The 16988-nt window shown below is 35.4% G+C and overlaps 2 protein-coding genes across 2 annotated transcripts in view; both read left to right on the forward strand.

Annotated features, from left to right (window-relative positions):
* LOC121850145 (early endosome antigen 1-like) overlaps positions 1–2853 on the forward strand; it is a 116150-nt gene extending 113297 nt beyond the window's left edge. Inside the window, exons 19-22 of the mRNA XM_042340385.1 lie at positions 556–639; positions 1075–1242; positions 1957–2040; positions 2794–2853. Of these exons, the coding sequence (XP_042196319.1) occupies positions 556–639; positions 1075–1242; positions 1957–2040; positions 2794–2853 (396 nt within the window). The remainder of the gene's footprint in view (positions 1–555; positions 640–1074; positions 1243–1956; positions 2041–2793) is intronic.
* LOC103176154 (polyamine-modulated factor 1-binding protein 1) overlaps positions 1232–16988 on the forward strand; it is a 72654-nt gene continuing 56897 nt past the window's right edge. Inside the window, exons 1-5 of the mRNA XM_007889560.2 lie at positions 1232–1242; positions 1957–2040; positions 11586–11828; positions 13198–13428; positions 15165–15395. Of these exons, the coding sequence (XP_007887751.2) occupies positions 11607–11828; positions 13198–13428; positions 15165–15395 (684 nt within the window). The 5' untranslated portion in view covers positions 1232–1242; positions 1957–2040; positions 11586–11606. The remainder of the gene's footprint in view (positions 1243–1956; positions 2041–11585; positions 11829–13197; positions 13429–15164; positions 15396–16988) is intronic.

The raw sequence follows: 16988 nt of genomic DNA on the forward strand, positions 1-16988 counted from the left end.
AATACTGGTGACAACCTGAAATATGAAAGAGAATAATCCCCGATGAAAAAAATCAGGTGATTGTACAACTTAAAAGGCGAAAATATTGAGTTCCTATGATCTAGGAGATTTCTAAATTGAGTTAGATACCAAAAAATTGGGTAAGGCACGGTTTTCAGTATCATTTGATTCTAACAGCAGAAGGATACATTAAACAAGTACCAGAGAAGATGAAAAATGTGAAATCTCTGAGGAATTAAGGCTATCAGTGGATTTTTTGAAGATATTTCAGCTCTAATTAGACCCCATTATAACTAAAGCTGCTGGATGCATATTCATTGAGGGGAGGATGTTGGAGTCTTCTCTTGATATATGTTCTTCCTCCACATATATTTCTATTAAAAGAACTGCTTATCCTTAGCATTTTGTCTACTTGATATAGAATTTTAAATTAATGTAATGTGCTGAATATGGAGTGTGTATTTTTTGTAAAATGTAGTGATTCATTGCTTTTGTAGGCAAACATAGTTTTGTATTCGTATTTTTTGTAATCTTCATGTTTTGAAAAATCTGCAGATTGCAAGAAGGGAAGAAAAAAATTGTACTTTACAGAAGCACATAGAAGACCTGCAGTATCAATATACCAGCTGTTACTCTGAAGTGAGTGTATCCTGTGTGTTTATGTGGTACATGTATAAGTGTAAATGTAGAAATCAGCTTTTTCATAATTGTAGATTTCCATGCTTCTCAATACGCAAGAGAGGCATTTTAGAGATTTGAGCATATTTCCACTTTTCCCATTATTCTCAAGTCATGCAAAGAATATTACACATGGTGAATAATGTTCAAATTATTTGCCTTAATGCACAGAAGAGTATCTTACGCTCTTCTACCACCTGATTTTTCAGTGAAGTTATCCTCTTCATCTGCCTGAATACAATTATCTGTTTGTGTTGAACCCTGAGCAGGTTTGTTTTATGGACTTGAGCAGTCGGAATGAGAATATCCAAATCCATTTCACAAGTACCCTCACGGCCAACAGAAAGACTTTTATAGAGCACGCCCTTTGATTTTTTTCAATACTTGTTTGTGCAGTTGTTACACAATGAAGATGATTTGGCGGAACTGAAGTGCAAGTTTGCTGCTGTTAATGAAGAGTTATCCCAACAAGCAGTGACCCTCTCAAATGTTACTTTGGAGAAGCAGAAGCTGGACACTGAACTCAGTGTTCTCAGTGAAAAAAACACAACAGCACAGAGAGAAGTATGTTTCTATTATATATTTGGTAGCTCAACAAGACTTATTCCCTGCATATGTGACATTCTTTAAATTGCATAAAATTTGGATTCCATTAAGATAGGATCAACCTCTAATTGTTGATCTAACAGGTGAAGTGATTTGAAAGACTGATCTGCATTTCTATGCATTTGGCTTTGAAAGAAGAAATTTATTCTGCTGGATTGTGCCACCATTTCTCAATATTATAGTTGGAAACATCTAGATGCTTATTAATGTATCTTAGTAGGGCATTTCATCGCCTTGGGACGTCCTCCCGATGTGAAAGGCGCTACACAAATTTAATCTTGTTGTTGTAGTCAACATTTGTTCATCTTGAACCTCAGAGGCCGCAAATTTACGCTAGACAGTTTATCTTAACATTTAAGACTTAGAATTTGGGGAAATTCTTGAATTCATCTTAATTTGGAAGATATTCTTTTTAAAACCTGAAAATCTGGCTTCCAAATTAAGTCTTAATTTAAGAAGTCTCCATAATTTAAATGTGATCTTAAATTTTAAGACAAAATGTCTTACATGCTAAGATTAAATGATGTTTTGGGCATCGAAATTCCAGGTTACCTGATCATTAAACTCTGAAGCTGTATCCTGTCTCTGACCAGGGCAACATCTCACTAAATGTATTGTGAAATCAAGCTTCACGTTGATTGAATCTCAGAAAAGTTTTTTGCTTTATAACAGGTTAACAGCAGAGATCAAACCATTTTGAAACTGAAATCAGAATTAAAGACTGCTCAGGAAAACGTCAAGAGTGCATGGGAGGAGGTAAGTCTTGTAGGCTTAGTGATGGATTTCTGCTTTGATCATAATACAAGGTTTCCTTTTCTTAAGGACTGGTGACTTAATTAGATTTTAAGAATCCTGAAAACTCCATGTTCGTAATCTTAAAACCATTGTCTTAAAATGTAACACTGTGCAGAATTTTATTTTCTCACAACTCGGAAAAAACATTGCAGATATTCTATAGTCGAGCAAAAGACTGTCAACATTCATTTCACCCTGCATTATGTACATTTATCTCAATGTAACTCACAAATATTTTCCTCTTGTTTTTTGTCATTGATTATGAATATATGTTCCATTATTATTCCCAAATTTTGAAGACTAACAAACTGAATTAGTACCCGGTGCTTTAGTTGCTTGCCAAGTATATAAGATTCAAAGATAGTTTGTTGGTGGTAAGAACACATATGGACCGAGTGAACTAAAGATGAAATTACCCAATTTGTTAGTCGAAATTTGTGCTGGTGGCACTCAACTAATCGCAATGAAAGATTTGCCCATAAAATTTCACATTGGTGTGGATGAGAACCGTATTCATTTGTGAGAATGATTAACACAGATGAATTGATCTTGTCTCCTTCCTTCATACGTCTTCCTGAAACAGTGGGGCAAACCAACTTGGTGCAATTTATAACATTTGTAAAGTGCTGCGAAGCTCCTCCGGGCAAGTTCCCAAGCAGGACACGTCTGTATTCCTTTCAGTTCAGTGGTTCTGTCAAGATGTTCTCTGTCCAGGTCTGCCATTCTGCTAAGCGTAATGTCGGTAAAGAAGGCGTCAAGATCACTTTCCATTGATCCATGCTCTGAGGAGTATAGATGTGAGCAGAATGCTTTCAACTCAGTAGTGATTCTCTCACAGGACGTGATTAGTTGGCCAGAACCTGTCCCTCAGGGCCAGAATTAGGGTAGAACTGTCCATCACCCTAATAAATCTTGCTTTGACTTCCTTGTCTTCTCCACATGCTTATTACAGTTGATTTTTGATCAAAATAATAACCATTCTGCCTTCTCACTCAGTAACCTTTTAAATCTGTATTTCTTCACTATCAATGCTCTTGTAAGAGTAGGGCATGTCTGCACTTGAGCTCTCTAACCTAAATCATCCTTCCTCTTCTGCCTACAGTGTGTGACATGATCCTTCCACTGAGACAGACTTTAAAGCATTCCAGAAGACTGTATGTCTTACTGTCATACAACTAGGCATTATTCTGGATGAATTCTGATTTCCTGAGATACATCAAGGTAGATAATGTGAGACCTTGACATGCTGCGAATAGTTATGATAGGATTTTACTGTGTCCATGAAGGTGAAGCAATGCTATTTTCTGGACTAACTATTATGAACTAGGATAAGAAGCTATCCTTCCTTCTGATTGAGGTATACCGTGGTATATCATCTATACCATGTTCTAGGCTGTATAATGACAGAAGTGCTTCAAATAATAATGAACGATTTGATAAAATTCCCCTGCAAAACAAGACATAGGAAAGGTTTGTTGTGAGATTCAGAACTGAAAAAAAGGGCTTTGGCATTTGTGGGCACAGGTATTATCTAGTTTTAAGATGGCACACCAGCCTACTTCATATGAATTGTCCAAGACAAGTATCATTCTTGTCATTCAACTTTTCCTAAAAAGAAGTTGACGATGGCTGTGTCCTAACACTTTTTTGTAGGGTCTTTATTTCTGAGGTGTACATCATTCACAGACATAATAGAACAAGAGTGATCTCATGTGTCTTGTACTCTAGCTTGTTTTTATACCAGTTCCTCCAACCTGTACATTTTTAATCTCATATGTGGTACCTGAGCCCATTTGCTATGAAAGTTCTTGGCTTACTTGATTATTGGCAAGGTTTATGAGGGCTTTTCTCAAATTTCAGTAGAAATACAAAATGCAAAGTATAGTTTCCAGAATCCACTCCTTCAAGGTGATGTGGATCAGAGACTTCAACAACTCCTGAGATTCCCACTGAGTTTATTCCCATAACAGTGCTTTTCGAACCCTACACTTCACATTCACTGAGGGTTTTTCTTTCCAACCTTCAGCTTAATGGCTCACCACAAACCCTATTTAATATGGAGTATAACCCTGTGATCTCTGCTTCATCACATGTCTAAGATCTGGCACTCAATAGTATGAAAGATGGAACCTGTTTTCTACAACTTTGTGGTGGTATACGTTGCTGTTTCAGTGGACTATTCTACACATCATAAATCAATGAGAAATATCGGCTTTAAATTACCTTAGAAGCTAGTGTTGTCAAAGCAAGCATTGCATCTCTCAAACTCTGTCAGATAGTAACTTTAAATTTTATAAGCAGTACAAATAATTTATATGAAATGACATCTTCCTCACCCTGTGGATTTGGCTGAAAATTTTTATGTAGGATTTTTTTTAGTTAAATGACAGGTTCTGAAAGCAACAGCATATAAAAGTATAGCCTTTTTGCTTGTGCATTGTACATTTGTGGCTTTATTTATTTATTTGTTTATTCAATTATTCATTCATTTCTTTCATTTATTCATAAGTGCACTGCATTTGGGAAGCTCATTATAGCCCAAGGGCATGTTTCCAAAAAAAATGTGTATGTGACTTGTTTGTAATTATTCTTTGATCAGACTAGAAAAGTTACTCCTTGTAAAATTGAAGGTCTTCTAGACTAAGTAAGGTTGCTGATTACAGCCTAGTTGCTATCAAGTTTGATCTTACATGTTAAAGATGTTAAATACAATAAATTTTCAGCCGCCGACTTGTGCCTTGCCCACTAAATATCTCATACTCATTATATTCTTTTTTACTACATTATGTGAGTTGAATGTATTTTGCCCATAAAATACAGTCAATTCACTTTACAGTCTCATGATAAAGCGCTATATCAAATGCAAGGATTATTATTAATAATATCTAGTTTTTGATTAACGCTAAGAGTGCTAGCAGGATTTTAAAAATTCCTGTCTTAATTTAAATTCTAAAATGTAAAACTTTACTTGTGTTCATCCTGCCATCCTTTGTTTTCCAATCTGTTTCTTTTTTTCCTGTTCTCACATTGTCTTTTTTATTTTAACTTTTCTTAAAACTATTTTCTGCTTATTTTTTCTCCCTGGCTTGACTTGTCTTGTGAATAACTGAAAATGTACTTCATTCCTCCTTGCCAAAACATAGCTTTGCTTGAGGATTGGCTGAGTACCAATGGATTTCAAATTAGAGACGTTGCTTCATCTGCTCTCCTAACAATGAGAAACAAATGTTTATCCCAATCCCATTTTGCACTCAATATTCAAATCGAAAATGCAGAATTTGATGACTTGCAACATGACCTAGAAATATATTTTGAATCAAGTATTGTGTATTGGGGGTTTTTGGGGGAGTGGGGAAGAATTGCTTCTTGAGGTGATCGTATGGGCATTGAGCGTGTAGAGAGTTCCCTATGTCCATTTTCATTTACTGTGAAAGCACTCTTCATTTTTATTCATGGCCTCCAGTAGCTTCTATTCTGGGATTTTGAATCAAGCCAGATTGAAATGACCATGGTTTGCACTAGCATGATCTTTTTTGCTATGAATACTGAATACAATCAAATATCAAATGTAAGGATTATATATTTTTAAAAAGTATCTTTTTAACATTTATATTATTCTGACACTAATATTAAGTGTAAAACAACAAACATACTAGATGTTCAAACAGACTAGATGGAACTGCCTTTCCAACATACACAGCACTAACCAAATTTGATCAATGGATGCTAAGAGTAGTGAAGTTGAATTACATTGAACTACAATTCTGCAAATATATAAGCAACAGTTTAGGCAATATTGATATATTACATCTTCTGAGTTTTAAAAAACCTTAATCTATTTTAACCTATTAATTAAACATTATCAAACAAAAATATTAAAGGAGGTTAACATGAATGCTAATCTTTCAAATCTCTGTATGTCCTGTGGGGTTGGGGGAAGGTCATTATATTGTATGTCAAAAGATAATAATAAAAAAAGTTCTTTGCTTTGTGTATGTAGTTCTTAACTACCTTTAGGGCAATCAATCAGGCTCCTTTAATGACATTGTTATGCACCAGTGTTTTTCCTGTCAAAGTGCTTGTGTATATGAAAGTATTAGCAAATTTTATTGAAGAAGCATAATTGTTATCAGGAATTGACAAATGCATAGATATTTAAATACAGCAAGAGACTAAATACAAGCCGAGGGTTGTTGAGTTTCAACAATGTTAATATCCTTAAGAGACCAGAGTTTCATTTTATTGATGTTAGCAAAGACTTCTTTGTCAATTTATTAACAGTATCTACCAACAGAGTGAACCTGTTTATTCATTCAATTAATACATGTACTTTCCATATCAATATATCATGTCCACATTTTTAAAAATATATCAGTTGAAGTCACTATGTATAGTTAGAGAATTCCAGATAGCTAATAATATCATAGGAATGGAAACCTCTGACTTCAGGCTTTCAGTTTCTCTTGGTGTTTTGGTCAAGAATCCCCCAGAACAAAATGATCATTCACTTCATGGCTGTTTGAGGGACATTGCTGTATGCAAATTGGCTGCCATATTCATCTTCAAATACAGTGAGTACAGTTTATAGTAAAGTCCCATTAAGTACTTTGAGAAGTTTTGACAATGTCATAAGGCACTATACCAAATGCAAGGATTATTATTTATTATTATTATTGGTATTCACCTACAGTATTTGAATTATAATTAATTGCAAAGATGTTTCATATAAAAGACATCTCAAAAAGCTTCACAATTTTTTTCTGTGTACTAGGAAGTAGGAGAACATAATTATGTATTAAAGAGAATATTCAAAATTTTGTACCAAAAGGGTTAATTTGCAAGATTATGGAAACTGTCACTCACTTCCTATCTTCTTCATCTGATCTTTTATCTTTTAAAATTATAACAATTAAAATTGTAATAAAGTGTATTCATTTCTGTCATTCTTATATGGGAAAAATTACGTGATATTTCAAAATGATTTACATGAACTTTTTTCTCATATTGAAGCAACCGCATGACATTAATTTTTAATGATTTCTTTCTGCTTCATTTGCAAAGAGATTGTGGCAACGCATTTTACAGGTAATCAGGCATGCAGCCCTGTACAAAATGATAACCAGTATGCCGACAATTTAAAAGAAAGAGTAAAAAAGGTTGAGGTTAGTGACTAAAGGTGAAGCAGTAATGTATTCATTGCTGGCAAATTACTGGGACATTTGCTTTCTTTCCTCTAGCTTAGAAAACAGGTATGTTTAATCATCCAGGGATATTGGAATTCTGATTGACCAGGACTCTCCTAGAAAAGTGTTTCTTAATTTTGATTGATGAAGCGGTTTATCTTAGACATTTTTTTCCACTCTGCATCATGAAAATGATATTAGAAACTAAATGAGATTCAGAATTTCCTGTTTGACAAGCTTGGTTGATGAAAGGGTTCCATGTCAAGGTCTGACACACTAAAATGATATGCAAATACTGTTTGAGCTCCATTCAAAATTAATCAAGGGGCAAAAAAGCAGACTATCATAGGAGCGTGTTCATATTTCTGGCTCATTTTAAATTGCCAAAGGGTGTTTTCAGATTAGTTAGTTTGAGAAATTGGGGTTTGACAACGATGCTAAAGCTCAGCTTTGCTGGATTTTTGATGACTTAACGCTTTCTTAATTTTCTTTTTTTTGCAGATTTGCTGGCATTTATTTTTATTCTTGTGTTTTTAAGATTGTTGACGACATTTTGATATTCTCTTAATCGTCACAATCAACATTCCCCTTTTAATAAATTAATCTCGCCCAGACACCTTCTTTTTCATCTTTTGAAGACTCATTGCATTGCTTTTTAAAATAGTAATGGTAATATTCAATGCATATTATAACATGAAAAACAACAAAGATGAAGGGAAAAGCAATTTCACTGTTAAGTATACCCTAATTGTGTATTATTACAGAACCATCCATTATATTGCAAGCATACATAAAAGTACATTTCTGATTTGTCTAACAATCCACATTTTTTCAAATATGCAGCTCAAGTGGATGAAAAATAAAAGCATAGGAAATAACATAAGTAGTAGGCACAATATGGAATTGAGTGAATTGGCAGAAATTTGGAATGAACAAAGGTTGGATAAACCAATTGTGGCAAGACATATAGAACAAATGAAAATAAAAGCAAAAAAAAAAGCTGTGTATCCTCTTGGGAGACAGATCAGTTACTCAAAAACAGATGATGAAACGTAGCTGATAAAGAACGTCAACTAAAAATATTGTGGCATTCAACTTTAAAATGTCAATGTAAATAAATTCTTCTGACTCTTCAAACGCTTGATTAATCTGTAACAAGTAGGGAATATGGAAGGGAAACATTTCACCGGTTACATAGCTTGAGGCTTTTTCTTTATTCTCACTTTGTTTGCATGTTGAATGGTAGCATGGTACATTCTCATATGATGATGTACCTCTGAGTATTTTTAAAATGCTCAATATAAAACTGTATGCTTCCATTAATGAAGAATAATGAACAGCTAACTCGTATTGAAAAAGTAGGGCATCTTTATGTCTCTGAAGACACTTACCAGTTACAAATAACAAAATAAGCCTGTACACTGCATATCAAATTACTTCGGCCATTTATCCTCCCAGATTTTTCATTTGTAATGCTTTAATGCAATGTCCAGGAGCTGTGAACTATTAACAGAATCATGTGAAGGATGGATGTTTCGAATGTATTGAATTATGTTCTTGATAAATACTGCAGAAATAAAACTAAATACAACTAGAATCATTATGTTTAGAATTAAGATAATCATCTGTTGAAGACATCTTTGCCAATCAGAGTAAATGAGTAAACTTTAGACTAATCTATTTGAAGATTCCTAAGAATTGTCTGTAAACCCATGGCCCACTTTTTCCTACTTTAATTTTCCCCTCTTCTGAAGGACTGAGTCACTTTGAGTTGCACATTAATCATGGGTTCCCACTCAACTCACTCAGGCCAAACCGAGAATCAAGCCTAAAAGCTCCTGATCCATGCACTATTATTATGCCATTGCAATATAATCTGCGAATAACATACAAGGCATCCATTTTAATGCCTTCCTGCAAATTGTATTTGTAATTGTTATTCATGTTTCACTAGATATCAACTAGCTTAAAATATAATTAATGGGAGGGGGTTTCAAACATAGCAGATCCTGTGCAAGCAGACGGGATCTTGACTCTTATTAAGGATTTTGTCAATGTAGATGGGTGATGTTCAAGAAGGCAACTACTCTACGCATGAAGTAATTTGTCAATTTTTTTCAATGCATTTTCTCTTCCTGATCATATTCATCTTCTGTAACACAGGGTGACCTAGGGAACTTTCTTTCACTCATCTGGCAGTACTACTTTGCTTGGAGACACACACATGAGTAGCTCAGGATGACTCCATCTGTTTTTTAAGATTCCACTCAGTGGCGTAGTTTAATGGCACAATCATTACCAGAAATTTACCTTCAACATTATATTAAACAGTTTGCCATTCAGAAAAGACAGAATATACACCCAGGTGAATTTTGGGTGTGAGCCCTCATGCTCCTCCTCCATATATAATTAATGAAGTTTGATTTGTGAGTGGGGTAACACAATTTCCTCTTTCTCCACAGAGATTATCCCGTTTTCCCTATTCCTGTGTCATTTGTTTGGGTTACGGAGAATGGCACTATAATTGGAATTACTCTCAAGGCACTTCATGATGAACAGTCCACTGAAATTCATGAGATTTAATTATGCTGTATTAAGTTTTTTTAAAAAAAACATTTTTCTCATAAACATATAGCCAATGAATAGAAGCTTAAATTGCCAATGTCCTGAAGGCAGTGCTATTTTGCTTAGCATATATGATTGACAGCCATTGCAGGAATGATTTAGTTACCTACATGGAATTGTTTTAAAATGCAATCTTTCAAACAGTGCTGAAGGGGTTACTGCCAGATGCCATTGGTCGCTATTTAATAGGAAAAGTGGCAACGGAAAATGGGACGTTGCATAAGTTACACTTTATGCCACGGTCTTGTCAAATTTCACTGTGACCTGAGCAACAAATCAAATATTGATAATTGTACCTGTCCTCCCTTGAATCTGAGTATGCGCACATGCCATTTACCTAATTAATTTTCAAAAACCCTCCTTTTATACACAGAGATCAAATATTTACTAAGATTTTTAAAAACAAATTTATTCCACGAATGAAATGCTATCTGAAAGACTTGCCGTGTATTAAAAGTGCAATACGATAAAACTTACATTAAAACGTTAATAGATTGTTGGCATTTAAAGAGTTAGATAAATCCAATACTGGCTGATGTATCTACATTATTGTGGTATAACCTACTCAATGAGCAGCAGTGATAGGCTAGGCAGTAGTTATCCCGCTCCAAAGATGGCCCTTCCTGGAGGAATAAAAAAAAATGTCCTGTTATTCTTCCTAACTGGAATATGTTTTAAACACTGACTTAACAACATTTAATATTTAAGAAGCTGGTGTTAAGCTGGAATCATATATTTTTTAATGGTTTAAAATACATTTTAAACAGACACTGCTCCCCAAAAGATCCAAGTGTTTGATTTATAAATTTCTCATTACTCCCCCATTCAATATGTTCAACAAAAATATGAAGAGTATTAATCATAGATACAAAAATCATTCACATGAATGTTGAACTCTAGCCTTGAGCCTAGTAAAATTGACCTATTCAGAATAGTACAACAACAACAACAAGATTACATTTGTATGGCGCCTTTCATGTCGGGAGGACGTCCCAAGGCGCTGGATAGTGTTCAGCATTTCAGACCCGAGCTGGGGTCAGGGGGGGAGAAGTATGAAATGAACCAAACAAAGTGAAATCACGCTGACTGTTCCTCACTTTGTAAGATTCTCATATATTTATACTAAAGCGACAACCTATATTCTCTTATTTTATAACAGAAACACATACAGTACTCACAGGCACACACACACACAAACACAGATTGACAAGGGCATTGTTCTAACAAAGTCCTCCTAGGTGACAAATCAGTGCAGAGTGTTGCCTCTGATTTTAACATTCATGGATAACACTGGCAATTTTGTGTCTTACCTCTGAATTGGGCAGAAGAAGGACTGGACAACTTAATTTTTATATTTTGGACAATTATGTCAGTGCTGATGATGGCTTTGATTTACAGAATTTACTTGTGTTTACCTGACTGAACAACCGAATTCTGTTTTTTCTTTTCCCCTCCCCTTTTATTTGTGAGTTACAAGCTGAGATTTCTCCATTAGGTTCATTCCATAGTGATCCTTTCCAAATTCACAATTCTTATTTTTTTCAAAACTAATGGACTGTTTTGAAAGAAACACCTAGAACTTGCTGCATATTTGTTTGAAAACTCCCCTTCACTGATACAGATAATATATAAGTAGAATAAGCTGTTTGAAACTAAATGGATCGTGAGACCTTCAAAATTCTGTTTGTGCATCTTTAGAGTCAGAGTCAGGAGAAATGCATGAATCAGCTTCAGAAAGAACTGGAAGCCTGCAAACGGGCACATGAATTGGATATGGACAATTTCAGCCGTGAAAATGCTCAGCTCCGGAAGGAGCTGGATTCTTGTACGAAGGAATTGCAGGAGAGACTGGCCAAAATGCAGCAATACAAATCCACAGTGGACGTGCTAAATGCTGACTTACAGCGCGGACATCAGCTTCATCAAAAGGTGGTAGATGAAGTAAGGCTCAACATATTTTTTCTGTGCTACGTATGGTGTGATCTCTCACTGTGCTGTCCTGTGCTGCTCTATGATATTTTCTTAGTCCTATGTAACTTTTATCTCTCAACTTTTATCCTTTGATGGCTATTAGATCATATGATAAGAAAACGTTTCCACAATATTCCTTTATATCCAATAGTGCCCACAGATTTGAAAGATTGCACACATGTTTACTGTATGAGACCATCATGTGAACCTACAATGGTGATGAGCACCTGAGGAACAAAGACATTTGTTTAGATGGTTGTTTTCCTAAACTATAGGTAATTTCCGATGACCAAAAAGGATTTTCCTGAAAAACAATTCTGTTTCTTGAACAGGAAGAGTATTCTATGAGGGAATGTACCTCTTTTAACATCTCAGACAAACGATTCACAAAAAAACAATCCTACCTACCGTATTTAGAGAAATCATTATTGACAGCACTGAGCTGCACCCTTGAAAAGACCTGACATTTCAGGTCAGGTGCAGGCTTTGATTCTTGCTCAGCTGACGTCAGCCGCAGGCTCCATCCGTCAGCACCTGGGTTGACTCAGTGCAAATCAAGATGCTTTTCCTTCCTAGATGCTGATTTTAAGCTGCCAATAAACATTACTATGTGTTATTGTACACGTTATGTAAATATGGATACCATCCAATGTTTATTATGCGAGATTGTCTGATGTCAACATTTTAAGATGTCTTACTACCATATATAGCCAAACTGCCAATACAAGTTATGTTTCCTTTTCTTTTTGTATAATGTGTGATGTGATAAGTAATCATTTATGACACATGAAATGTCACTCCAGTCAGTCATGTACGATAGTCCAGTGGAGCAGTTGGAAGTTTCAACAAATGCAATCAAAACAAAGTAACCTGTTTTAAACTTAGAGAAAGCAACTATGTCTTATGTGTCCAACAGGTTTCTATAATTTCACAGCCATGAAACCACTGTATTTCTACTCAAAATTAATCACAAGATCAGGTGTCACGCTGGCTCAATGGGTAGAACTCTTGCCTTTGGGTCAGAAAGTTGTGGGTTCAAGCTCTGCGTCAGGACTTTGAGCTCATAGTCTAGGCTGACACTAGCAGTGCTGGGGAAGCACTGCCTAGTTGAAGATGCCTTTCTTTGGATGAACAAGTAAAAATCAGAGAACCATCAAAATGTGATTGCCTATGTTTCTCAGTCCTTGCTAGTCATGGAAACATCTTGATGTTTGTATCAAGTTTATATTTTTAGAATACTTTTTAGAGATTCCTTAGTAGCCTTAGACAACCAACCTTCTCAACTCTACATCTTCACCTTTTTGTGAAAACTGATACATAAAGCATGCATGTTTTTCAGGTGTCCCGTTGTGAGGAAGTTATGCGCAAACAGGAAGTGGAAATGTCTCAGCTCAGGCGGCAGCAGTTTGATTCTGACGACTGCTTAGTTGAAGCCAATCAGAAATGTAAATCTGTTGAAATCGCTCTGGATCTATTTAAGGAAAAATACCAGTCTTCCATGAAGAAGATCACAGAGCTGGAAAGTGCCAAGCTGATCCTAGAGGGTGAATTAAAAGATGCGAACAATCAGGTCAGTCCACGAGGAGAGGACCTACAGTTTTATCTTTCTAGCGTTGTAGAAAATCTACGTGTTCAATGGAATTTGCTATTGCACTATGCTTTTAAGTCTTAGGAGAAAATATGTCACAGTATTTTTGATAAATTGCTGAAAGGATGTCCTTAGACTTCTTTCGCTCCCCAGCTCTCCCCCCCTCCACACTGTTCTAATTTCAGAATGTTATTGGTCTCAACCATTACATTCTGAAGCTGTTGTAAGTTGCGAGCAGAGGAACTGTGAGGGAACTATGGGACTCCATATATACTTACACTACAGTATATGCAGTAATGTGCAATTCATTCTTACAATAATTATTGTTATTAATTCATTCCTGAAAGCATACACAGTCTAGGGAAATGCATGCAGATGCATTATGTACAGAATAATTGATACAGTATATGGGGAAATTACTCGGCAGTATTTAATTAGATTAAGGCTCTAATTAGATTAGCATTGAAATCGCTCTCAGGTATCTATAATTGTTTATAATATATACTATTTCAATTTTATGTGGAAGTGTTATTCAATTTTGGCAGCATTTGTGCCAGCAGCGTCTGTCAGTGCAGGTGCCAAGTGTCCTTGCACTTAACATGTTCTTGATGCATGATGACATTCACAAGAGGATTAACATTTGTGATGTCATTATACCAGGTTTATTGAGGAATAATCTGTCGTGATTACTTGGAATTCTATGTCCAATATACACTATGTAAACGTGCTGTGTTAGCAATATGAAATGCAGTGTACCAAAGAGATTAAAAGGCATCAAAGAGGAGGAAGGAGACTGGAATATTCCAGAACTCAATGGTGTCACTGAAGCTAAAAGTACATTTGAAATAAAAACAGAAATGCTGCAAATCCACAAATGGATCATTATTTTAGATTTTCTGAGGGAATTTTAATGATTCAGGATTGAATTTTAATTGTAACATTGTTGAACCTTAGCTATTGCCCTCCTCAACACCAGATATCAACCCACTGTTTCAGTTATGATAAAGACTAATTTCTGAAAAGTTACCTTTTATGTCTCTCTCAGACGATGATTTGTTGTTTGTGCGCATTTCCAGCATTTCTGTTCTTATTTCCAGCAGCTAATCTTGTGATTTTTAAAATTAAGAGATTTTGTTTATGCAGGAAGGAGGGTTCTATTATAATTACCCTCAGCACTTATTATTTATTCATTAACTTGTTTATTATTTGGTTATTTGATTATGTTAATTTGGTGCTGGCATTGTCAGTCTAGGTAACTCCTCAGAGCCATTATCCCCCAAAGATGTCATCAGACCTTATTGCTTAATCTAATGTATTCATACAAATCAACAGAACAAGAGCAACCAAAGGATGTTATAATTGACCATAAACAATTTCAAATGCTTTCATTTTTAAAAGAAACACTGAATGTCACAGAACACTGGACCTCCATCCTTTGTTCTTCTGGTGTCTTAAACTGCAAATTAACTAAAACTGTCTTAAACACACAGACGGGATTAAAGAAGGAAAATAATATAATAATAATCTTTGCATTTGATATAGTGCATTATCACATCTTCGAGACGTCTCAAAGCGCTTCACAGAATATACTGTAAGGTGAATTGACTGCATTTTTGGGGTTTATTTTATGGATTTATTTCAAGTTTATTTGAACAAAGTATGCATTTGGGATATTTATCTGGAATAACATCTCATTATTGGGCATTTTATTTAATTAGGTCGTCAGTCGTGGTGAAGCTGTCTGTAAAGTTCGGAGCGAGCTTTTTACATTGCAAGGCCAGTGTGAAACCAAGCGCAGTCAAGTGGAAAGTTGTGAGGACACAGTTGTTCAGCTGACCAAGGAGCTGCAGGTTGCAAAAGCTACCCTGAATGCATCCAGAGAACATATTAAGCAGTATGAGGAAGTGATTCACTGCCTTCGGGAAAAAGCATTTCTTCATCGCAGTGAGGTAAACATAAGATGTGGGTATTCACCTGTAGAAGTAGTTGCTGAGCAAGCTTGGGACAAGAAAACTCTCATTTCTACCAGTATTTTGACAATCACTTTTTATGGAGAAGTTAATTTATATAAATCGAGAAATTATTCATTTAATTCATGGCTATTCGTGAAATTTTGCTGTGCACACCCTGGATGCCATGTTTGTCTACAAATACAGTCACTAAACTTGACAGAAATTCCCTGTGAATCATTTTGAGACATGGCTTTTATTGATTTTATAGATTAATCAGTGAAATGTAAGACTCTTCCACCTCTCCTGACAGCGCTGCCTCACAGTGCCACATTTGATCCTTGCTTGCTTCCAACCAAAGTCTCATTGCACCATTCCATTACTGTGTGCATAAGCAAAACACTAGCTGTTATCATGTTGCTATTGAATCATTTTCTTCATAAATTTGTGCTGAATTCACAAACATTTTGCTTTTTATATTGGTTAATCTGCTTTAAAAATGTGAATTGTGCAGTGTGGTCAGTAGACCACTATTGGCTGCTGTTGTTTCATAGAAGGTTTTCGCATTTCACACAAGGCATTTAGGAATGCCACACACTTATGCATTTTGTTGTTTTGTAAACACACTTACAAAAATATCATTAAACAGGATTTATTGGCAACATTAAATGGTAAGGCGAATGTCAGACATTGTGTATCTATGTTTTTTGCCCATGTGAGACATTGCAGCCCAATTTGTGCACTCTCATTATGTGGTCCAACAAACAGAAAGAAGGTTGGCAAACACTTTCCATTGAAGTTGGCATAGAAGTATGGATATTCCTTTTACGTGAACGTGTGCTGTGCGTTTTTCTGTTTTGTCATTATGTGACCTTTGGATCTCTATGTATTTTTGTCAGTTTTATGGATTAATCAGTGAAATGCAAGCAGATTATTCACTGACATTAAAACAAAGATTGATTAGGTAAGACAGCTGCGTAAATTTAGTGGAGCTTTAGAGATTCCAATCGCCGGGTAAAATAGAACGCAGTATTACTCCCTCCAGAAAGCAGCTGACTTGCAGCTGGGGACAATTCAGATTTGCGCAGCGCGGAGGTATTTAAATATGGATGAAGAAGAGATGCAGTCAACATGCATATTTCATGAAAGAGTGAAATCAGAAAGCTCTCACTTCATTAGAATTTTAACATTTCTCTTATATCTTTTTTAAAAGGATTACTATATTTAATTAAGTTAGATGCAAGGAAAGAGAAGCCCTTAGCTCAGCACTGTTACATTAAAGTAAATTCCTGCGGTACTGTTTTATGCCATTTTCCTGAGCTGAAAAGTTAATGGGATTCGCTTAGATTAGAAAATGTTTTTGAGCAGCCTTTACAAGGTTCACCAAAGTCCATTTTTAAGATTTGCTACTTTGAAAATGATGAAAGGTGCTAAACAGTAATGGGTGACAGTTACAATAAATCATATACGATTTTCTAGTCTTCTTTACTTCCCATTTATAAATTATGTTAAGACATTATGAGTAGTGGTGCGTTGATACATAGACTTTGTTAATTACTTTGACTTGTATCTTGTTTATATATTTGTGGAGCG

The sequence above is a fragment of the Callorhinchus milii genome, unplaced genomic scaffold (assembly GCF_018977255.1).
Source record: "Callorhinchus milii isolate IMCB2004 unplaced genomic scaffold, IMCB_Cmil_1.0 Scaffold14, whole genome shotgun sequence".
Lineage (NCBI taxonomy): Eukaryota > Metazoa > Chordata > Chondrichthyes > Chimaeriformes > Callorhinchidae > Callorhinchus > Callorhinchus milii.